The sequence below is a fragment of the Oncorhynchus tshawytscha genome, linkage group LG04 (assembly GCF_018296145.1).
Source record: "Oncorhynchus tshawytscha isolate Ot180627B linkage group LG04, Otsh_v2.0, whole genome shotgun sequence".
Taxonomy (NCBI): Eukaryota; Metazoa; Chordata; class Actinopteri; order Salmoniformes; family Salmonidae; genus Oncorhynchus; species Oncorhynchus tshawytscha.
This window is the reverse complement of record NC_056432.1, coordinates 5,816,327-5,839,672: the sequence shown is the minus strand read 5'-3', so window position 1 is coordinate 5,839,672 and position 23,346 is coordinate 5,816,327. Positions and strand designations below refer to the sequence as shown.

The following is a 23,346-nucleotide window of genomic DNA, read 5'->3' as shown; positions in this document are numbered from 1 at the left end:
TCTCTCCTCTCTCTCCCCTACTCCTCCCTCCCGTAGGTCCCTCTCTCCCCCACATAGCTCCCTCTCTCTCCTCTCTCTCCCCTACTCCTCCCTCCCGTAGGTCCCCTCTCCCCCACATAGCTCCCTCTCTCTCCTCTCTCTCCCCTACTCCTCCCTCCTGTAGGTCTCTCTCTCCTCTCTCTCCCCTACTCCTCCCTCCCGTAGGTCCCTCTCTCCCTCTCTCCCCCCACATAGCTCCCTCTCTCTGCTCTCTCTCCCCTACTCCTCCCTCCCGTAGGTCCCTCTCTCCCCCACATAGCTCCCTCTCTCTCTCTCTCTCTCTCCCCTACTCCTCCCTCCCGTAGGTCCCTCTCTCCCCCACATAGCTCCCTCTCTCTCCTCTCTCTCCCCTACTCCTCCCTCCCGTAGGTCCCTCTCTCCCCCACATAGCTTCCTCTCTCTCCTCTCTCTCCCCTACTCCTCCCTCCCGTAGGTCCCTCTCCCCCACATAGCTCCCTCTCTCTCCTCTCTCCCCTACTCCTCCCTCCTGTAGGTCTCTCTCTCCTCTCTCTCCCCTACTCCTCCCTCCCGTAGGTCCCTCTCTCCCCCACATAGCTCCCTCTCTCTGCTCTCTCTCCCCTACTCCTCCCTCCCGTAGGTCCCTCTCTCCCCCACATAGCTCCCTCTCTCTCCTCTCTCTCCCCTACTCCTCCCTCCCGTAGGTCCCTCTCTCCCCCACATAGCTCCCTCTCTCTGCTCTCTCTAACCCTACTCCTCCCTCCCGTAGGTCCCTCTCTCCCCCACTCATCTTTGTCTCTCCCGTTCCTCCCCGTCTATCACTCCTCTCCCCCTCGCTCCATCTCTTCCCCCAGTCTTCCGAACTCTCTAAAGTCTCGACTAATGTCATCGTATCCATTCCGTTCTGCAGATATTAAAGCAGTCCTGTACAGAGATCCTGACAGTGGAGCCTTCCAGTGTTTGTGTGAACCGTAAGTGTTATTGTTGTTTGTGGGAGTGTGTTGTGTTGCATCGCTCCCAGCGCAGGGCCTGTATTTATGTTCCATTGCTGGTCATAAAGACTGCCGTCCTGCGTTTGTGTGTCCTTAGTGTTGTCTAGTGTGTGTCCTTAGTGTTGTACAGTGTGCGTGTGTGCTTAGTGTTGTCTAGTGTGTATTTCCTTAGTGTTGTCTAGTGTGTGTCCTTAGTGTTGTCTAGTGTGTGTGACCTTAGTGTTGTCTAGTGTGCCTGTATTTAGTGTTTCCAGTGTGTGTCCTTAGTGTTGTCTAGTGTGTGTCCTTAGTGTTGTCTAGTGTGTGTGACCTTAGTGTTGTCTAGTGTGTGTGCTTAGTGTTGTCTAGTGTGTGTCCTTAGTGTTGTCTAGTGTTGTCTAGTGTGTGTAGTGTTGTCCTTAGTGTTGTCTAGTGTGTGTGACCTTAGTGTTGTCTAGTGTGTGTGCTTAGTGTTGTCTAGTGTGTGTGCTTAGTGTTGTCTAGTGTGTGTCCTTAGTGTTGTCTAGTGTGTGTCCTTAGTGTTGTCTAGTGTGTGTGACCTTAGTGTTGTCTAGTGTGTGTCCTTAGTGTTGTCTAGTGTGTGTCCTTAGTGTTGTCTAGTGTGTGTCCTTAGTGTTGTCTAGTGTGTGTCCTTAGTGTTGTCTAGTGTGTGTCCTTAGTGTTGTCTAGTGTGTGTGACCTTAGTGTTGTCTAGTGTGTGTCCTTAGTGTTGTCTAGTGTGTGTCCTTAGTGTTGTACAGTGTGTGTGACCTTAGTGTTGTCTAGTGTGTATTTCCTTAGTGTTGTCTAGTGTGTGTCCTTAGTGTTGTCAGTGTGTGTGTCCTTAGTGTTGTCTAGTGTGTGTCCTTAGTGTTGTCTAGTGTGTGTCCTTAGTGTTGTAGTGTGTGTCCTTAGTGTTGTCTGGTGTGTGTGTCCTTAGTGTTGTCTAGTGTGTGTCCTTAGTGTTGTACAGTGTGTGTGTGTGCTTAGTGTTGTCTAGTGTGTGTCTTTAGTGTTGTTCAGTGTGTGTGCTTAGTGTTGTCTAGTGTGTGTGTCCTTAGTGTTGTCCATTGTGTGTGTCCTTACTGTTGTACAGTGTGTGTGTCCTAAGTGTTGTTCAGTGTGTGTGTCCTTAGTGTTGTTCAGTGTGTGTGTCCTTAGTGTTGTTCAGTGTGTGTGTCCTTAGTGTTGTCTAGTGTGTGTCCTTAGTGTTGTCCATTGTGTGTGTCCTTACTGTTGTACAGTGTGTGTGTCCTTAGTGTTGTCCATTGTGTGTGTCCTTACTGTTGTACAGTGTGTGTGTCCTTAGTGTTGTTCAGTGTGTGTGTGTGCTTAGTGTTGTTCAGTGTGTGTGTGGGTATGTGTTTGTGTGTGTGTGTGTGTTTCTGTGTGCTTCTGTGTGTGTGTGTGTGTGTGTGTGTGTGTGTGTGTTTGTGTTTGTTTGTGTTTGTTTGTGTGTCTGTGTGTGTGTGTCTGTGTGTGTGTCTGTGTGTGTGTCTGTGTGTGTCTGTGTGTGTCTGTGTGTGTCTGTGTGTGTGTGTGTCTGTGTGTGTCTGTGTGTGTGTGTCTGTGTGTGTGTCTGTGTGTGTGTTTGTGTGTCTGTGTGTGTCTGTGTGTGTGTGTGTCTGTGTGTGTGTGTCTGTGTGTGTGTGTGTCTGTGTGTGTGTGTGTGTGTGTTTCGTCCCGAGTTCCCTCTCCCCACTTTCTCCTCTATTTTGTTTACATGACACAGAGTCGTTTGACATCGTGCTTCGAGGGAACGGCTTCTCCGTGGGACGAGGCAACGGCGGGGTCGTCTGTAGCTTCATGGTGGGCCAGCAGATCTACAGTAAGTAAACACACACACACCCACACACAGACCATATGGTACCTACTGTAAAGCCATCTAGAAGAGAAACACACGCAGGATGTAGCTGGGTGATGTCTTTTCCTTTTGGGATCATGCAGTCTGTTCTGTCAACAAATAGTCTTCTCAGGAAGAGAAGAAGAAGGGAAGGGAACTATATTGGAAGGGAACTACATTGGAAGGGAACTATATTGGGCACATCTAGCCACATCTAGCCACATCTAGCCACATCTAGCCTCATCTAGCCACATCTAGCCTCATCTAGCCACATCTAGCCTCATCTAGCCTCATCTAGCCACATCTAGCCACATCTAGCCACATCTAGCCTCATCTAGCCTCAACTAGCCTCATCTAGCCTCATCTAGCCTCATCTAGCCACATCTAGCCTCATCTAGCCTCATCTAGCCACATCTAGCCACATCTAGCCACATCTAGCCTCATCTAGCCACATCTAGCCACATCTAGCCACATCTAGACACATCTAGCCACATCTAGCCTAATCTAGCCTAATCTAGCCACATCTAGCCACATCTAGCCTCATCTAGCCACATCTAGCCACATCTAGCTACATCTAGCCTCATCTAGCCTCATCTAGCCACATCTAGCCTAATCTAGCCTAATCTAGCCACATCTAGCCACATCTAGCCACATCTAGCCACATCTAGCCTCATCTAGCCACATCTAGCCACATCTAGCCTCATCTAGCCACATCTAGCCACATCTAGCTACATCTAGCCACATCTAGCTACATCTAGCCTCATCTAGCCACATCTAGCCTAATCTAGCCACATCTAGCCACATCTAGCCTCATCTAGCCACATCTAGCCACATCTAGCCACATCTAGCCTCATCTAGCCACATCTAGCCACATCTAGCTACATCTAGCCACATCTAGCTACATCTAGCCTCATCTAGCCACATCTAGCCACATCTAGCCTAATCTAGCCACATCTAGCCACATCTAGCCACATCTAGCCTCATCTAGCCACATCTAGCCACATCTAGCCACATCTAGCCACATCTAGCCACATCTAGCTACATCTAGCCACATCTAGCTACATCTAGCCTCATCTAGCCAAGCCTTCATTTTGGTGGAACTCTCTCTAAAGTTATTTCTGATTCTTCAGCAGTGGATTAAAATAGTTTCCACACACACACACACACACACACACACACACACACACACACACACACACACACACACACACACACACACACACACACACACACACACACACACACTCACACACACACACACACACACACACACACACACACACACACACACACACACACACACACACACACACACACACACACACACACACGCACACACACACAGACACACACACACACGCACACACGTACACGCACACACACACAGACACACACACACACACAGACACACACACGTCTAATGACTGGCAAGCAGGCATGTCCTGTCTGTGCCAGGGGTTGTGACACGTCTACTGACTGACTAGCAGGTTGTCCACAATGTGATTCCACTCATAGACAAGATGCCTTCACGTGTTTTATATCTGCATACAAAGCATTCCCCCGGACAGGGACACTTGGCAGGTGTCAGTCACTAGAGAACATTTAGTCTGTCAGCAAACCTAATCTAGATGGCTGCTACTCTTCCTAATCTAGATGGCCGCTACTCCTCCTAATCTAGATGGCCGCTACTCCTCCTAATCTAGATGGCTGCTACTCCTCCTAATCTAGATGGCTGCTACTCCTCCTAATCTAGATGGCTGCTACTCCTCCTAATCTAGATGGCTGCTACTCCTCCTAATCTAGATGGCTGCTACACCTCCTAATCTAGATTGCTGCTACTCCTCCTAATCTAGATGGCTGCTACTCCTCCTAATCTAGATGGCCCCTACTCCTCCTAATCTAGATGGCCGCTACTCCTCCTAATCTAGATGGCTGCTACTCCTCCTAATCTAGATGGCTGCTACTCCTCCTAATCTAGATGGCTGCTACTCCTCCTAATCTAGATGGCTGCTACTCCTCCTAATCTAGATGCTGCTACTCCTCCTAATCTAGATGGCTGCTACTCCTCCTAATCTAGATGGCTGCTACTCCTCCTAATCTAGATGGCTGCTACTCCTCCTAATCTAGATGGCTGCTACTCCTCCTAATCTAGATGGCTGCTACTCCTCCTAATCTAGATGGCTGCTACTCCTCCTAATCTAGATGGCTGCTACTCCTCCTAATCTAGATGGCTGCTACTCCTCCTAATCTAGATGGCTGCTACTCCTCCTAATCTAGATGGCTGCTACTCCTCCTAATCTAGATGGCTGCTACTCCTCCTAATCTAGATGGCTGCTACTCCTCCTAATCTAGATGGCTGCTACTCCTCCTAATCTAGATGGCTGCTACTCCTCCTAATCTAGATGGCCGCTACTCCTCCTAATCTAGATGGCTGCTACTCCTCCTAATCTAGATGGCTGCTACTCCTCCTAATCTAGATGGCTGCTACTCCTCCTTATCTAGATGGCCACTACTCCCCTAATCTAGATGGCTGCTACTCCTCCTAATCTAGATGGCTGCTACTCCTCCTAATCTAGATGGCCGCTACTCCTCCTAATCTAGATGGCCCCTACTCCTCCTAATCTAGATGGCTGCTACTCCTCCTTTTCCTCCTCCCTCTCTACCGCTCACTCCTCTCCCCTTATCCCTCTCTCTCTGCCCCTCTACCTCTATTAATTCCCCTCTTTACCCCTCCCTCCTCTCCTCTTCCCCTCTCTACCCCTCTCATCTCCTTTCTACCCCTTTCCACCTCTCTCATTCCTTCTCTATCCCTCTCTATCCCTCTCTACCCCTTTCTCCTCTTCCCCCTCTTCCCTTCTCTTTCCCTCTCTCCCCCTCTCTCATCTTCCCCTCTCATCTCCTCTCTAAACCTCTATACCCCTCTCTCTTCCCCTTATCCCTTCTCTACTCCTCTCTTTCCCTCACTTCCCCTCTCTACCCTTCTCTCCTCCTCTACCCCCTTCTACCCCTCTCATCTTCTCTCTACCCCTCTCATCTCCTCTCTACCCCTCTCATCCCCTCTCTACCCCTCTCATCTCTACCCCTCTCTCCTCTCCTCTTCCCCTATCTACCTCTCTTGTCCCTCTCTACCCCTTTCTTCCCCTCTACCCTCTCTACCCCTCTCATCCCCTCTACCGCTTCTCCTCTCCCTTTCCCCTCTCTACCCCTCTACTCCTCTCTACACCTCTCTACCCCACTCATCCCCTCTCATCCCCTCTACTCCTCTCTACTCCTTTCTACCCCTCTCATCCCCTCTACTCCTCTCTACTCCTCTCTCCTTTCCTCTACTCCTCTCATCCCCTCTACTCCTCTCTCCTCTCCTTTTCCCCTCTCCTCTCCTTTTCCCCTCTCATCCCCTCTCATCCCCTTTTATCCTGATGACAAATGTCTGCCTTTTATAAATCTTTTAAAATGGGTCCTGTCTCTGTGTGTCTCTGTGTGTGTGTGTGTGTCAGGTAGTGTACAAGGGGGCTCATTCAATTCTCTTTTCCAGACAGGAAGCCAAGCGTTGTGCAGAACGATTATCTCCTGTGTCCTGCGCCGGTGCTGTATGAGGTCGGACAGTGAGTAGCCAATGGGAAGGTGGTTCTATAAAGTGTGTGTGTGTGTGTGTGTGTGTGTGTGTGTGTGTGTGTGTGTGTGTGTGTGTGTGTGTGTGTGTGTGTGTGTGTGTGTGTGTGTGTGTGTGTGTGTGTGTGTGTGTGTGTGTGTGTGTGTGTGTGTGTGTGTGTGTGTGTGTGTGTGTGTGTGTGTGTGTGTGTGTGTGTGTGTGTGTGTGTGTGTGTGTGTGTGTGTGTGTGTGTGTGTGTGTGTGTGTGTGTGTGTGTGTGTGTGTGTGTGTGTGTGTGTGTGTGTGTGTGTGTGTGTGTGTGTGTGTGTGTGTGTGTGTGTGTGTGTGTGTGTGTGTGTGTGTGTGTGTGTGTGTGTGTGTGTGTGTGTGTGTGTGTGTGTGTGTGTGTGTGTGTGTGTGTGTGTGTGTGTGTGTGTGTGTGTGTGTGTGTGTGTGTGTGTGTGTGTGTGTGTGTGTGTGTGTGTGTGGCGGGGACGGCAGAGCTAACATAGGCTGGTCCTCTCTCATGGGTTTAATCATCAGCAACGACAACCCCTGATACTGATGCTCTCTCTAATCCAATCTACAAAAATATATATAGTACGATTACAAGTAGCAGTTGGAAAACGATTTGGTCCTGAAGTTATCGCAAGAATCAAAACTCAGAAAGATTATTTGCGTTCCGTAAGATTGATTAGATTTATAGCGAGTCGATCTTCTCCAAAATCTCACCGGTAACACCATCTCCAATCATCCACTCAGATTATAATCCAAACTGCTGGTTATAATGTGTGTTGCACCGTTGTCCTGTGGTATTCACGTTTCAATGTAGACCTTAATTATAGAGTACACTGGACCAGGGTCCGTATTCACAAAGGTTCGGAGAAGCTAATCTCAGAACAGTTTTGCCTGTTTCATCGTTTAAGTTGTATTTTTAACTCAGCAAGTCAGTAAGAACAAATTCTTATTTTCAATGACGGCCTAGGAACAGTGGGTTAACTGGTCTAGGAACAGTGGGTTAACTGGTCTAGGAACAGTGGGGTTAACTGCCTTGTTCAGGGGCAGAACAACAGATTTTTTTACCTTGTCAGCCTGGAGGATTCGATCTAACGACCTTTCGGTTACTGGCCCAACGCTCTAACCACTAGGCTCCCTGCCATGATGACTAGAAGGGGATCCTAGATCAGCACTCCTACTCTGAAACTCTTTGTGAACATCTGACAGAACCTGAACTTCTCCTGCTCCTGTCATCTGAAGAGTCTTGCTTAATGAACTGTTGGCATGGCCACGGTGACCCATTAAGTAGGTAGACCTGCTAGACGTGGTACAGCGGGCCGGGGTTGGCCGGGGTTGGCCGGGGTTGGCCGGGGCTGGCCGGGGTTGGCCGGGGTTGGCCGGGGTAGTGGGTAAACACATCTGGTTAGGGGTCTTTAAAGAGACGTGTGACAGATGCAGCGATTCCCTTCTCCACACTCTCTCCATTTAAATAATTCACCGTGCTACTGTGACAATCCCTTTTCCTGCCCATCCCTGCCTCCCCCCCCCCTGACCCACTGCATCATGGGAATCATGGAACATCTGAAGGTTCTGTCTCCGACTCCGTCCATCTGTTTGCCTCCGCTTCGTCAGAAGCACCAATGTCAGTGTTGAGTCGAAGCTAGCCGTGGGGGGCGATCGGCTTGTTAGAACGATAGCAGGGGGGTAGCTGGTAAACAGTTGAAGAATGAATATAGAGTATAGCTATCTTTGTGTTCTCTGGTTTTGGTCTACAGCCTGTGTAATGTAGCCCCTATAGATCTCTTTGTGTTCTCTGGTTTTGGTCTACAGTGTGTGTAATGTAGCCCCTATAGATCTCTTTGTGTTCTCTGGTTTTGGTCTACAGTGTGTGTAATGTAGCCCCTATAGATCTCTTTGTGTTCTCTGGTTTTGGTCTACAGTGTGTGTAATGATCTCTTTAGCCCCTATAGATCTCTTTGTTCTCTGGTTCTCTGGTTTTGGTCTACAGTGTGTGTAATGTAGCCCCTATAGATCTCTTTGTGTTCTCTGGTTTTGGTCTACAGTGTGTGTAATGTAGCCCCTATAGATCTCTTTGTGTTCTCTGGTTTTGGTCTACAGTGTTCTCTGTTTTGGTCTACAGTGTAATGTAGCCCCTATAGATCTCTTTGTGTTCTCTGGTTTTGGTCTACAGTGTGTGTAATGTAGCCCCTATAGATCTCTTTGTGTTCTCTGGTTTTGGTCTACAGTGTGTGTAATGTAGCCCCTATAGATCTCTTTGTGTTCTCTGGTTTTGGTCTACAGTGTGTGTAATGCCCCTATAGATCTCTTTGTGTTCTCTGGTTTTGGTCTACAGTGTGTGTAATGTAGCCCCTATAGATCTCTTTGTGTTCTCTGGTTTTGGTCTACAGTGTGTGTAATGTAGCCCCTATAGATCTCTTTGTGTTCTCTGGTTTTGGTCTACAGTGTGTGTAATGTAGCCCCTATAGATCTCTTTGTGTTCTCTGGTTTTGGTCTACAGTGTGTGTAATGTAGCCCCTATAGATCTCTTTGTGTTCTCTGGTTTTGGTCTACAGTGTGTGTAATAGATCTCTTTGTGCCCCTATAGATCTCTTTGTGTTCTCTGGTTTTGGTCTACAGTGTGTGTAATGTAGCCCCTATAGATCTCTTTGTGTTCTCTGGTTTTGGTCTACAGTGTGTGTAATGTAGCCCCTATAGATCTCTTTGTGTTCTCTGGTTTTGGTCTACAGTGTGTGTAATGTAGCCCCTATAGATCTCTTTGTGTTCTCTGGTTTTGGTCTACAGTGTGTGTAATGTAGCCCCTATAGATCTCTTTGTGTCCTCTGGTTTTGGTCTACAGTGTGTGTAATGTAGCCCCTATAGATCTCTTTGTGTTCTCTGGTTTTGGTCTACAGTGTGTGTAATGTAGCCCCTATAGATCTCTTTGTGTTCTCTGGTTTTGGTCTACAGTGTGTGTAATGTAGAGCCCCTATAGATCTCTTTGTGTCCTCTGGTTTTGGTCTACAGTGTGTAATGTAGCCCCTATAGATCTCTTTGTGTTCTCTGGTTTTGGTCTACAGTGTGTGTAATGTAGCCCCTATAGATCTCTTTGTGTTCTCTGGTTTTGGTCTACAGTGTGTGTAATGTAGCCCCTATAGATCTCTTTGTGTTCTCTGGTTTTGGTCTACAGTGTGTGTAATGTAGCCCCTATAGATCTCTTTGTGTTCTCTGGTTTTGGTCTACAGTGTGTGTAATGTAGCCCCTATAGATCTCTTTGTGTTCTCTGGTTTTGGTCTACAGTGTGTGTAATGTAGCCCCTATAGATCTCTTTGTGTTCTCTGGTTTTGGTCTACAGTGTGTGTAATGTAGCCCCTATAGATCTCTTTGTGTTCTCTGGTTTTGGTCTACAGTGTGTGTAATGTAGAGCCCCTATAGATCTCTTTGTGTTCTCTGGTTTTGGTCTACAGTGTGTGTAATGTAGCCCCTATAGATCTCTTTGTGTTCTCTGGTTTTGGTCTACAGTGTGTGTAATGTAGCCCCTATAGATCTCTTTGTGTTCTCTGGTTTTGGTCTACAGTGTGTGTAATGTAGCCCCTATAGATCTCTTTGTGTTCTCTGGTTTTGGTCTACAGTGTGTGTAATGTAGCCCCTATAGATCTCTTTGTGTTCTCTGGTTTTGGTCTACAGTGTGTGTAATGTAGCCCCTATAGATCTCTTTGTGTTCTCTGGTTTTGGTCTACAGTGTGTGTAATGTAGCCCCTATAGATCTCTTTGTGTTCTCTGGTTTTGGTCTACAGTGTGTGTAATGTAGCCCCTATAGATCTCTTTGTGTTCTCTGGTTTTGGTCTACAGTGTGTGTAATGTAGCCCCTATAGATCTCTTTGTGTTCTCTGGTTTTGGTCTACAGTGTGTGTAATGTACCCCCTATAGATCTCTTTGTGTTCTCTGGTTTTGGTCTACAGTGTGTGTAATGTAGCCCCTATAGATCTCTTTGTGTTCTCTGGTTTTGGTCTACAGTGTGTGTAATGTAGCCCCTATAGATCTCTTTGTGTCCTCTGGTTTTGGTCTACAGCCTGTGTAATGTAGCCCCTATAGATCTCTTTGTGTTCTCTGGTTTTGGTCTACAGTGTGTGTAATGTAGCCCCTATAGATCTCTTTGTGTTCTCTGGTTTTGGTCTACAGTGTGTGTAATGTAGCCCCTATAGATCTCTTTGTGTTCTCTGGTTTTGGTCTACAGTGTGTGTAATGTAGCCCCTATAGATCTCTTTGTGTTCTCTGGTTTTGGTCTACAGTGTGTGTAATGTAGAGCCCCTATAGATCTCTTTTGTGTTCTCTGGTTTTGGTCTACAGTGTGTGTAATGTAGCCCCTATAGATCTCTTTGTGTTCTCTGGTTTTGGTCTACAGTGTGTAATGTAGCCCCTATAGATCTCTTTGTGTTCTCTGGTTTTGGTCTACAGTGTGTGTAATGTAGCCCCTATAGATCTCTTTGTGTTCTCTGGTTTTGGTCTACAGTGTGTGTAATGTAGCCCCTATAGATCTCTTTGTGTTCTCTGGTTTTGGTCTACAGTGTGTGTAATGTAGCCCCTATAGATCTCTTTGTGTTCTCTGGTTTTGGTCTACAGTGTGTGTAATGTAGCCCCTATAGATCTCTTTGTGTTCTCTGGTTTTGGTCTACAGTGTGTGTAATGTAGCCCCTATAGATCTCTTTGTGTCCTCTGGTTTTGGTCTACAGTGTGTGTAATGTAGCCCCTATAGATCTCTTTGTGTCCTCTGGTTTTGGTCTACAGTGTGTGTAATGTAGCCCCTATAGATCTCTTTGTGTTCTCTGGTTTTGGTCTACATGTAATGTAGCCCCTATAGATAGATGTATTTGTGTTCTCTGGTTTTGGTCTACAGTGTGTGTAATGTAGCCCCTATAGATCTCTTTGTGTTCTCTGGTTTTGGTCTACAGTGTGTGTAATGTAGCCCCTATAGATCTCTTTGTGTTCTCTGGTTTTGGTCTACAGTGTGTGTAATGTAGCCCCTATAGATCTCTTTGTGTTCTCTGGTTTTGGTCTACAGTGTGTGTAATGTAGCCCCTATAGATGTATTTGTGCTATGTATGTACTGTAAGTGCATTGGCATGTTTCAGGCCTGGAACGAGGGCATCGGTTTCACCACCATCAATGCAACAACATACTGGTTGTTATGCACCAAGTAATATGCACAGCAAAGTCATTAGTAGCGATCCAGATATTTGACTGGTTTGATAGTTCAGAGGAAACTAGGAGAAATAACAGGATCATAGTTTCTGTTCTACAAAACCCCCAAAAACAGGTCAATAAAGACATGAATATATCTTATATTTATAATATATCCTTCTGTCTCTCCCGTCTTCTCGTTTAACTTCAGATGCTATTAAAATGCTGTGACCCTTTAACAAAAAAATTAAAACATCAACAAATATGATGATTAGACACGTTTCAAATGGATTTTCCACATGACTCAGACATGTGGTTTTCTAATATTTCACATGTGGTTTTCTAATATTTCACATGTGGTTTCCTAATATTTCACCTGTCATATCCTAATATTTCACATGTGGTTTCCTAATATATCACCTGTCATATTCTAATATTTCACATTCTAAGTTTCACATGTTATTTAATAATATTTCACATGTCGTATTCTAATATTTCACCTGTCATATCCTAATATTTCACATGTGGTTTCCTAATATTTCACCTGTCATATTCTAATATTTCACATTCTACGTTTCACATGTTATATTCTAATATTTCACATGTCGTATTCTAATATTTCACATGTCATATTCTAATATTTCACGTCATATTCTAATATTTCACATGTCGTATTCTACTATTTCACATGTTATATTCTAATATTTCACATGTTATATTCTAATATTTCACATGTTATATTCTAATATTTCACGTTATATTCTAATATTTCACATGTCATATTCTAATATTTCACATGTCATATTCTAATATTTCACATGTCATATTCTAATATTTCACATGTTATATTCTAATATTTCACATGTCATATTCTAATATTTCACATGTCATATTCTAATATTTCACATGTTATATTCTAATATTTCACATGTCATATTCTAATATTTCACATGTCATATTCTAATATTTCACGTCATAGTCTAATATTTCACATGTCGTATTGTAATATTTCACATGTCATATTCTAATATTTCACATGTCGTATTGTAATATTTCACATGTCATATTCTAATATTTCACATGTCGTATTGTAATATTTCACATGTCATATTCTAATATTTCACATGTCGTATTGTAATATTTCACATGTTATATTCTAATATTTCACATGTCATATTCTAATATTTCACATGTCATATTCTAATATTTCACATGTCGTATTGTAATATTTCACATGTCATATTCTAATGTTTCACATGTCGTATTGTAATATTTCACATGTCATATTCTAATATTTCACATGTCGTATTGTAATATTTCACATGTTATATTCTAATATTTCACATGTCATATTCTAATATTTCACATGTCATATTCTAATATTTCACATGTCATATTCTAATATTTCACATGTTATATTCTAATATTTCACATGTCATATTCTAATATTTCACATGTCATATTCTAATATTTCACATGTCATATTCTAATATTTCACATGTCATATTCTAATATTTCACATGTTATATTCTAATATTTCACATGTCGTATTCTAATATTTCACCTGTCATATCCTAATATTTCACATGTGGTTTCCTAATATTTCACCTGTCATATTCTAATATTTCACATTCTACGTTTCACATGTTATATTCTAATATTTCACATGTCGTATTCTAATATTTCACATGTCATATTCTAATATTTCACATGTCGTATTCTAATATTTCACATGTTATATTCTAATATTTCACATGTTATATTCTAATATTTCACATGTCATATTCTAATATTTCACATGTGTGCTTTGGTAACCAGTGGGATAAGAACCCAGTCCTCCCACGGGAGAAGCCAATGTCTAAACCATTAGACCAAGAGGGCTGTATCAGTTGTGTATTTATTATCAATTTCTCTCAGTCTCAGAATATTGACTGTTCAATTTATTTATTTATTTTAGTTTTTTAGTTTTGAATTTTACCCCTTTTTCTCCCCAATTTCCAGGTATCCAATTGTTTTAGTAGCTACTATATTGTCTCATCGCTACAACTCCCGTACGGGCTTAGGAGAGACAAAGGTTGAAAGTCATGCGTCCTCCGATACACAACTCAACCAAGCCGCACTTTTCTTAACACAGCGCGCATCCAACCCGGAAGCCAGCCGCACCGATCTGTCGGAGGAAGTGAGGTTATGTCTGTATAGATGGGAGATGAGAGGATTGAATTGAGGTTATGTCTGTATAGATGGGAGATGAGAGGATTGAATTGAGGTTATGTCTGTATAGATGGGAGATGGGAGGGTTGAGTTGAGGTTATGTCTGTATAGATGGGAGATGAGAGGGTTGAGTTGAGGTTATGTCTGTATAGATGGGAGATGAGAGGGTTGAATTGAGGTTATGTCTGTATAGATGGGAGATGAGAGGGTTGAGTTGAGGTTATGTCTGTATAGATGGGAGGTGAGAGGGTTGAGGTGAGGTTATGGCTGAATAGATGGGAGATGAGAGGGTTTAGTTGAGGTTATGTCTGTATAGATGGGAGGTGAGAGGGTTGAGGTGAGGTTATGTCTGTATAGATGGGAGGTGAGAGGGTTGAGTTGAGGTTATGTCTGTATAGATGGGAGATGAGAGGGGCAATGTAATAGAGGTAGAATGAGCAGGTGATCATTCAGGGATCACTCTAACACCCTGTAGAAACTGACACAGGGAAACATGGCTGACATGTCAGACCTCTTCTGGAATGTAGAGACCTGGGGGTTCAACGACTATTTGAAATCAGTATTTTTCTGGACTTGATTTAGCTTGCCTGTCTTAATGGACCAATAGAAACATCCCAAAATGGTAAACCCCGCCCATCTGGCACTCCAGGCAGGTTAAAGAAACGCTCAAAGTATTTGAAAGATTTCAACTAGTATTTGAACCCGGGTCTGGTCATTGGAGATCTCTGAACTGGGATGTGGAAACTCTTTCTCTCTCCACTCTAGTGGGCTCCTTGTCGAGCGGCTTCTGTCGGAGTGCCTCGTCGTTCGACGTGACGCTAAGCGCTAGTGATGTGATACAGCTGGACCAGCTGACACAGGAGCCACTAATGGCTTGCCAACATTTCCTTAAAGACGGGGGAAATTTAGGAGGGTGAATTATTCAGGGTTAAACATATTGCGAGGAGGCCTGTCACTAGGTTGTGGAAACGTCACTCTGCAGAAGGACGTGTCACAGATACAGCCCCTCCTAAATGTGTTCCACAGTAACAGTAAAAGTCACAGACACAGCCCCTCCTTAATCAAATCAAATTGTATTAGAAACATGCACCGAATACAACAGGTGTAGTAGATCTTACAGTGAAATGCTGAATACAACAGGTGTAGTAGACCTTACAGTGAAATGCTGAATACAACAGGTGTAGTAGACCTTACAGTGAAATGCTGAATACAACAGGTGTAGTAGACCTCACAGTGAAATGCTGAATACAACAGGTGTAGTAGACCTTACAGTGAAATGCTGAATACAACAGGTGTAGTAGACCTCACAGTGAAATGCTGAATACAACAGGTGTAGTAGACCTCACAGTGAAATGCTGAATTCAACAGGTGTAGGTAGACCTTACAGTGAAATGCTGAATACAACAGGTGTAGTAGACCTTACAGTGAAATGCTGTGTGGGCTGCCGTCTTTCGGATGGGACGTTAAACGGTTGTCCTGACTCTCTGAGGTCACTAAAGATCCCATGGTAATAATCAAAAGAGTAGGGGTGTTAACCCCGGTGTCCTGGCTAAATTCCCAATCTGGCCCTCAAACCATCACGGTCACCTAATAATCCCCAGTTTACAATTGGCTCATTCATCCCCCCTCCTCTCCCCTGTAACTATTCCCCAGGTCGTTGCTGTAAATGAGAACGCGTTCTCAGTCAACTTACCTGCTAAAATAACGGATAAATAAAATAAATTAGTTGAGGTATTATGTACATGCACATTAAAGTCACTACGCAGAGCTGATAACAACAGAGAGTAGCAGGTGAGTAAAAGAGAGGGAGATGGGTGGGGTGGGGACTCACACAATGCTAGTAGTCTGGGTAGCCATTTGATTAGATGTTCAGGTGTCTTATGGCTTGGGGGTAGAAGCTGTTTTAGAAGCCTCTTGGACCTAGACTCTGGCGCTCTGTTACTGCTTGCCGTGTGTTAGCAGAGAGAACAGTCTATGGCTGTAGTCTTTGACAATTTTTAGGTCCTTCCTCTGACACCGCCTGGCATAGAGGTCCTGGATGGCAGGAAGCTTGGCCCCAGTGATGTACTGGGCCGTTCGCACTACCCTCTGTAGTGCCTTGCGGTCTGAGCAGTTGCCATACCAGGCAGGGATGCAACCGTCAGGATGATCTCGATGGTGCGGCTGTATAATCTTTTGAGGATCTGAGTACCCATGCCAAATCTTTTCAGTCTCCTGAGAGGGAATAATGTGTTCCACAATACCAGTCAACGCCAAGTGGACAGAAATAACATTTTGTGGCGTACTAATTTTTAAAATGGACATAAATTGTTTAGGTATTCACCCTTTTTCGTGGTATCCAATTGGTAGTTAGTCTTGTCCCATCGCTACAACTCCCGTACGAACTCGGGAGAGGCGAAGGTCGTGAGTCGTGCGTCCTCCGAAACACGACCTTGCCAAGCCACACTGCTTCTTGACACACTGCACACTTAAACTGGAAGCCAGTTACAGGAGGATAGATAGTCAGGTGACCGCTCATCTGTTGGAGTTACAGGAGGACAGACGGTCAGGTGACAGCTCATCTGTCATTTGTTGGAGTTACAGGAGGATAGATAGTCAGGTGACCGCTCATCTGTTGGAGTTACAGGAGGACAGACGGTCAGGTGACCGCTCATCTGTTGGAGTTACAGGAGGACAGACGGTCAGGTGACAGCTCATCTGTTGGAGTTACAGGAGGATAGATTGTCAGGTGACAGCTCATCTGTTGGAGTTACAGGAGGATAGATGGTCAGGTGACAGCTCATCTGTTGGAGTTACAGGAGGATAGATAGTCAGGTGACAGCTCATCTGTTGGAGTTACAGGAGGATAGATAGTCAGGTGACCGCTCATCTGTTGGAGTTACAGGAGGATAGATTGTCAGGTGACAGCTCATCTGTTGGAGTTACAGGAGGATAGATGGTCAGGTGACAGCTCATCTGTTGGAGTTACAGGAGGATAGATAGTCAGGTGACAGCTCATCTGTTGGAGTTACAGGAGGATAGACGGTCAGGTGACAGCTCATCTGTTGGAGTTACAGGAGGATAGATGGTCAGGTGACCACTCATCTGTTGGAGTTACAGGAGGATAGATAGTCAGGTGACAGCTCATCTGTTGGAGTTACAGGAGGACAGACGGTCAGGTGACAGCTCATCTGTCATTTGTTGGAGTTACAGGAGGATAGATGGTCAAAGGCAGAGCCCAGCTAAATCCACAACACACACACACACACACACACACACCTTCCACTCCCACACACACTTTCATCCTCACACACACACACACACACACACCTTCCACTCCCACACACACTTTCATCCTCACACACACACACACACACACACACACACACACACACACACACACACACACACACACACACACACACACACACACACACACACACAGCCAGGCGAACACTCCAACCAGCCAATTGACAGTGTTTTACATATTTCTTCTTTTTTGTGTGTGTGTGTGTGTGTGTGTGTGTGTGTGTGTGTGTGTGTGGTGGTGTGTGTGTGTGTGTGTGTGGGGGGGGGGGGGGGTGGGGGCGGGGGGTGATTTCAGGCGTTTCGTTCCGTTGCCCGCTCCTGGGTTCTCATTAAAGATAATGGTTAATGGGACGTGGTGTAATAGACATATGGAAATAGCTCTGCCGTTCATCATTAGGCTTTTAATGGCACCGTTTTGGCCTCGTTTTGGCCTCGTTTTGGCCTCGTTTTGGCCTCCACCTCTTGTTAAAATGTCATAGGGTCTCAAACGGCAGCTTATTCCCTATATAGTACACTTCATCTGACCAGGGCCCAGCCAAACGGCAGCTTATTCCCTATATAGTACACTTCATCTGACCAGGGCCCAGCCAAACGGCAGCTTATCCCCTATATAGTACACTTCATCTGACCAGGGCCCAGCCAAACAGCAGCTTATCCCCTATATAGTACACTTCATCTGACCAGGGCCCAGCCAAACGGCAGCTTATTCCCTATATAGTACACTTCATCTGACCAGGGCCCAGCCAAACGGCAGCTTATTCCCTATATAGTACACTTCATCTGACCAGGGCCCAGCCAAACGGCAGCTTATCCCTATATAGTACACTTCATCTGACCAGGGCCCAGCCAAACAGCAGCTTATCCCCTATATAGTACACTTCATCTGACCAGGGCCCAGCCAAACAGCAGCTTATTCCCTATATAGTACACTTCATCTGACCAGGGCCCAGCCAAACGGCAGCTTATCCCTATATAGTACACTTCATCTGACCAGGGCCCAGCCAAACAGCAGCTTATCCCCTATATAGTACACTTCATCTGACCAGGGCCCAGCCAAACAGCAGCTTATCCCCTATATAGTACACTTCATCTGACCAGGGCCCAGCCAAACGGCAGCTTATCCCTATATAGTACACTTCATCTGACCAGGGCCCAGCCAAACGGCAGCTTATTCCCTATATAGTACACTTCATCTGACCAGGGCCCAGCCAAACGGCAGCTTATTCCCTATATAGTACACTTCATCTGACCAGGGCCCAGCCAAACGGCAGCTTATTCCCTATATAGTACACTTCATCTGACCAGGGCCCAGCCAAACGGCAGCTTATCCCCTATATAGTACACTTCATCTGACCAGGGCCCAGCCAAACGGCAGCTTATCCCCTATATAGTACACTTCATCTGACCAGGGCCCAGCCAAACGGCAGCTTATCCCCTATATAGTACACTTCATCTGACCAGGGCCCAGCCAAACGGCAGCTTATCCCCTATATAGTACACTTCATCTGACCAGGGCCCAGCCAAACGCAGCAGCTTATCCCCTATATAGTACACTTCATCTGACCAGGGCCCAGCCAAACGGCAGCTTATTCCCTATATAGTACACTTCATCTGACCAGGGCCCAGCCAAACGGCAGCTTATTCCCTATATAGTACACTTCATCTGACCAGGGCCCAGCCAAACGGCAGCTTATTCCCTATATAGTACACTTCATCTGACCAGGGCCCAGCCAAACGGCAGCTTATTCCCTATATAGTACACTTCATCTGACCAGGGCCCAGCCAAACGGCAGCTTATTCCCTATATAGTACACTTCATCTGACCAGGGCCCAGCCAAACGGCAGCTTATCCCTATATAGTACACTTCATCTGACCAGGGCCCAGCCAAACGGCAGCTTATTCCCTATATAGTACACTTCATCTGACCAGGGCCCAGCCAAACGGCAGCTTATCCCCTATATAGTACACTTCATCTGACCAGGGCCCTAGTCTTTTGACCAGGGCCCAGCCAAGCGGCAGCTTATCCCTATAGTAGTAACATTGTCATCTGACATTGTATGGTTCTAGATATATGGTCTTAACGTTCTGTGGTTCTTGGTCGATGGGGTTACGGCACTATAGTACACTTCATTGACCAGGGCCCAGTGGTTCTAGGTCTGACCAGGGGTTAACAGTTGTGTGTGGTTCTGACCAGGTCGCCAAACGGCAGTGTTCATCTGACCGGGTGTGTGGTTCTAGGTCGACGGGGTTAACGTTGTGTGTGGTTCTAGGACCAGGGCCCACAGGGTTAACGTTGTGTGTGGTTCTAGGTCTGACCAGGGGTTAACGTTGTGTGTGGTTCTAGGCCCGATGGTGCTTATTCGTTGTGTGTGGTTCTAGGTCGACGGGGTTAACGTTGTGTGTGGTTCTAGGTCGACCGGGGTTAACGTTGTGTGTGGTTCTGACCAGGTCGATGGTGTTAACGTTGTGTGTGGTTCTAGGTCACGGGGTTATTCCCGTTGTGTGTGGTTCTAGGCCCGATGGGGTTATATAGTACACTTCATGTGTGGTTCAGCCAAGGTCTATATAGTACACTTCATCTGACCAGGGGTTAACGTTGTGTGTGGTTCTAGGTCGACGGGGTTAACGTTGTGTGTGGTTCTAGGTCGACAGGGTTAACGTTGTGTGTGGTTCTAGGTCGACAGGGTTAACGTTGTGTGTGGTTCTAGGTCGATGGGGTTAACGTTGTGTGTGGTTCTAGGTCTGACCAGGGCCCAGGGTTAACGTTGTGTGTGGTTCTGACCAGGCCCGATGGGGTTAACGTTGTGTGTGGTTCTAGGTCATCTGACCGGGGTTAACGTTGTGTGTGGTTCTAGGTCTTGGTCGATGGGGTTAACGTTGTGTGTGGTTCTAGGTCGACGGGGTTAACGTTGTGTGTGGTTCTAGGTCGATGGGGTTAACGTTGTGTGTGGTTCTAGGTCGACGGGGTTAACGTTGTGTGTGGTTCTAGGTCGACGGGGTTAACGTTGTGTGTGGTTCTAGGTCGACGGGGTTAACGTTGTGTGTGGTTCTAGGTCGATGGATGTGCTGATCAGTCTGAACCATGGGAAATCCTTCATCTCTAGTGCCTTCACCATCCACGCCTCAACATGTGTGAGTTTACCTTCTGTTATGCTTTTAACAATCTTTATTCTTGTTTCTGTCTACAGTATTTAAATGCATTTACTTCATGTACAAGGTCTAAAACTGTCTGTATCTACTATCTATATCCTCTCGTTCATTAAAACGTTTCATGTTTGTGTGCTTATCTACTGTTGTAACGTGTGTGTGTGTGTGTGTGTGTAACGTGTGTGTGTGTCTAACGTGTGTGTGTGTGTCTAACGTGTGTGTGTGTGTGTCTAACGTGTGTGTGTGTCTAACGTGTGTGTGTGTGTCTAACGTGTGTGTGTGTCTAACGTGTGTGTGTGTGTCTAACGTGTGTGTGTGTGTCTAACGTGTGTGTGTGTCTAACGTGTGTGTGTGTGTCTAGTGTGTGTGTGTGTCTAACGTGTGTGTGTGTGTGTGTCTAACGTGTGTGTGTGTCTAACGTGTGTGTGTGTGTCTAACGTGTGTGTGTGTCTAACGTGTGTGTGTGTGTCTAGTGTGTGTGTGTGTGTGTCTAACGTGTGTGTGTGTCTAATGTGTGTGTGTGTGTCTAACGTGTGTGTGTGTGTGTGTCTAACGTGTGTGTGTGTCTAACGTGTGTGTGTGTGTCTAACGTGTGTGTGTGTGTCTAACGTGTGTGTGTGTGTCTAACGTGTGTGTGTGTGTCTAACGTGTGTGTGTGTCTAACGTGTGTGTGTGTGTGTCTAACAAGTGTGTGTGTGTGTCTAACGTGTGTGTGTGTGTGTCTAACGTGTGTCTAACGTGTGTATTATTGTCTCTCTGTCAGTCGGACGGCGTCGCTGTAGCCATCGTCTTCCTGGTGCTGTTGTTACTGGCAGCGCTGGTAACTGCTTGGTGGTTCTGGCCTCTCTGCTGCACCGTGGTGAGTCCTAGCACACTGTTCGTGGTGTAGGTAATAACACGAAACACAACTAGAAACACAGATATGTTCCTGCCCCCTGGGCTTCATCTGGACTGAAAATGCAGAACGTTATTGAAATGTTTTGTGATGACGCTACGAAAACACTACTTCTTTACTCTGGATGTTGTCTTTGTGTATTTTGAAGTACTCTTCTAAATGTGTCCTTCCTGTGAACCAGAATGTCCCTCTTAACTGAAAGTCTGTTGCAATGGAGATTTTACCTCAATGAGCATAAACTGTATAAATAAAGGTTACAGGACAGAGTAAACACGAACCCTAAAGACAATCAAACCCAGAGAGAAAATATATTACCATAACTTGTACCCCAGCAGCATCTCTCTCTCTCTCTCCCAAAGCCCCTCCCCTCCCAACCACCACAGACAGGCCAGTCACGAACAGCTGTGTATTGTTCAATAGCTCAGCTGAGATGAGGTGGTGGGCATTGGCAGGCTGGTATTGTTCAAGAGCTCAGCTGAGATGAGGTGGTGGGCCTTGGCAGGCTGGTATTGTTCAAGAGCTCAGCTGAGATGAGGTGGTGGGCATTGGCAGGCTGGTATTGTTCAAGAGCTCAGCTGAGATGAGGTGGTGGGCATTGGCAGGCTGGTATTGTTCAAGAGCTCAGCTGAGATGAGGTGTTGGGCATTGGCAGGCTGGTATTGTTCAAGAGCTCAGCTGAGATGAGGTGTTGGGCATTGGCAGGCTGGTATTGTTCAAGAGCTCAGCTGAGATGAGGTGGTGGGCATTGGCAGGCTGGTATTGTTCAAGAGCTCAGCTGAGATGAGGTGGTGGGCATTGGCAGGCTGGTATTGTTCAAGAGCTCAGCTGAGATGAGGTGGTGGGCATTGGCAGGCTGGTATTGTTCAAGAGCTCAGCTGAGATGAGGTGGTGGGCATTGGCAGGCTGGCAGCTCCATTGTTAAGCTTTTCTTCACCACTCTGTTTGACCTCATACGCCCTGCCCTGCCTGCTGCCTGCCAGCAAAGCGCCCCAGAGGAAGAGCCTCAAACAGGAAGTGAACCGGAAGTAGTAACCATAGCGATATATATGTTTTTAACTCTGGTCGGTACCACATTCCGTATCTGGATTCCAATCTTCCACTAAGCAAAGTTGTCTTCATTCCTTTTTTCTTGGTGGTCAGATTTCTCTATTCTCCTTCTTGTTTCTTTTTTTTTTATATCAAATGTAGGCTATATCATATGTCGTGTTTTCATCCTATGTATGTTTGCGTGGAAGCTCATGGATTCTCAATGGTTTATCATCACCATGACAACGCCCCCTCCAGAACCCAGTTCACATCTTTCTCTCTCTCTCTCTCTCTCTCTCTCTCTCTCCACTTAACCATTTAAAGCTCACAATGACCAGGTGATAGTTTCAGGACTTGTAGAACGCCTTGCGGTTAAGAGCGTTGGTCCAGTAACTGAAAGGTCACTGGTACGAATCCCCAAACCTGTAGATGTGCCCTTGAGAAAGACACAGCGCTAACTGCTCCTGTAAGTGGCTCTGGATAAGAGTCTGTTAAATGACTCACTACTCTAGTGCCTCTGGATGAGAGAGTCTGTTAAATGATTCACTACTCTAGTGCCTCTGGATGAGAGAGTCTGTTAAATGATTCACTACTCTAGTGCCTCTGGATGAGAGAGTCTGTTAAATGACTCACTACTCTAGTGCCTCTGGATGAGAGAGTCTGTTAAATGATTCACTACTGTAGTGGCTCTGGATGAGAGAGTCTGTTAAATGATTCACTACTGTAGTGGCTCTGGATCAGAGAGTCTGCTAAATGATTCACTACTGTAGTGGCTCTGGATAAAAGCGTCTGTTCCCCTCTCCGGACATACGTAAATATATCATTATACCATCAACAATACAGAAATATACCATTATACCATCACCAATACAGAAATATACCATTATGCCATCACCAATACGTAAATATACCATTATACCATCACCAATACAGAAATATACCATTATACCATCACCAATACAGAAATATACCATTATACCATCACCAATACAGAAATATACCATTATACCATCACCAATACAGAAATATACCATTATGCCATCACCAATACAGAATACAATACCAATAATAATATGCCTCACCTCTGTTTGAGACCCTGACGAGAACACTGGGAGCCCGTCCAGGGTGACATGGAAGCATATTCTGGAAAACCAACAAAGGCATTAGAATGTAAAGCCCCTGCAGCATGTCTGGCCGGCGCTG

General features: G+C 45.6%; 1 protein-coding gene across 1 annotated transcript in view; it reads left to right on the top strand.

Moving 5' to 3' along the window:
* The window catches only part of LOC112233908 (anthrax toxin receptor 2), a 151,493-nt gene that overhangs the window by 29,246 nt on the left and 98,901 nt on the right, over positions 1-23,346 (top strand). The window contains exons 7-11 of the mRNA XM_042320248.1: positions 908-968; positions 2,701-2,796; positions 6,344-6,413; positions 20,129-20,207; positions 20,986-21,081. Coding sequence (XP_042176182.1) covers positions 908-968; positions 2,701-2,796; positions 6,344-6,413; positions 20,129-20,207; positions 20,986-21,081 — 402 coding nt within the window. The remainder of the gene's footprint in view (positions 1-907; positions 969-2,700; positions 2,797-6,343; positions 6,414-20,128; positions 20,208-20,985; positions 21,082-23,346) is intronic.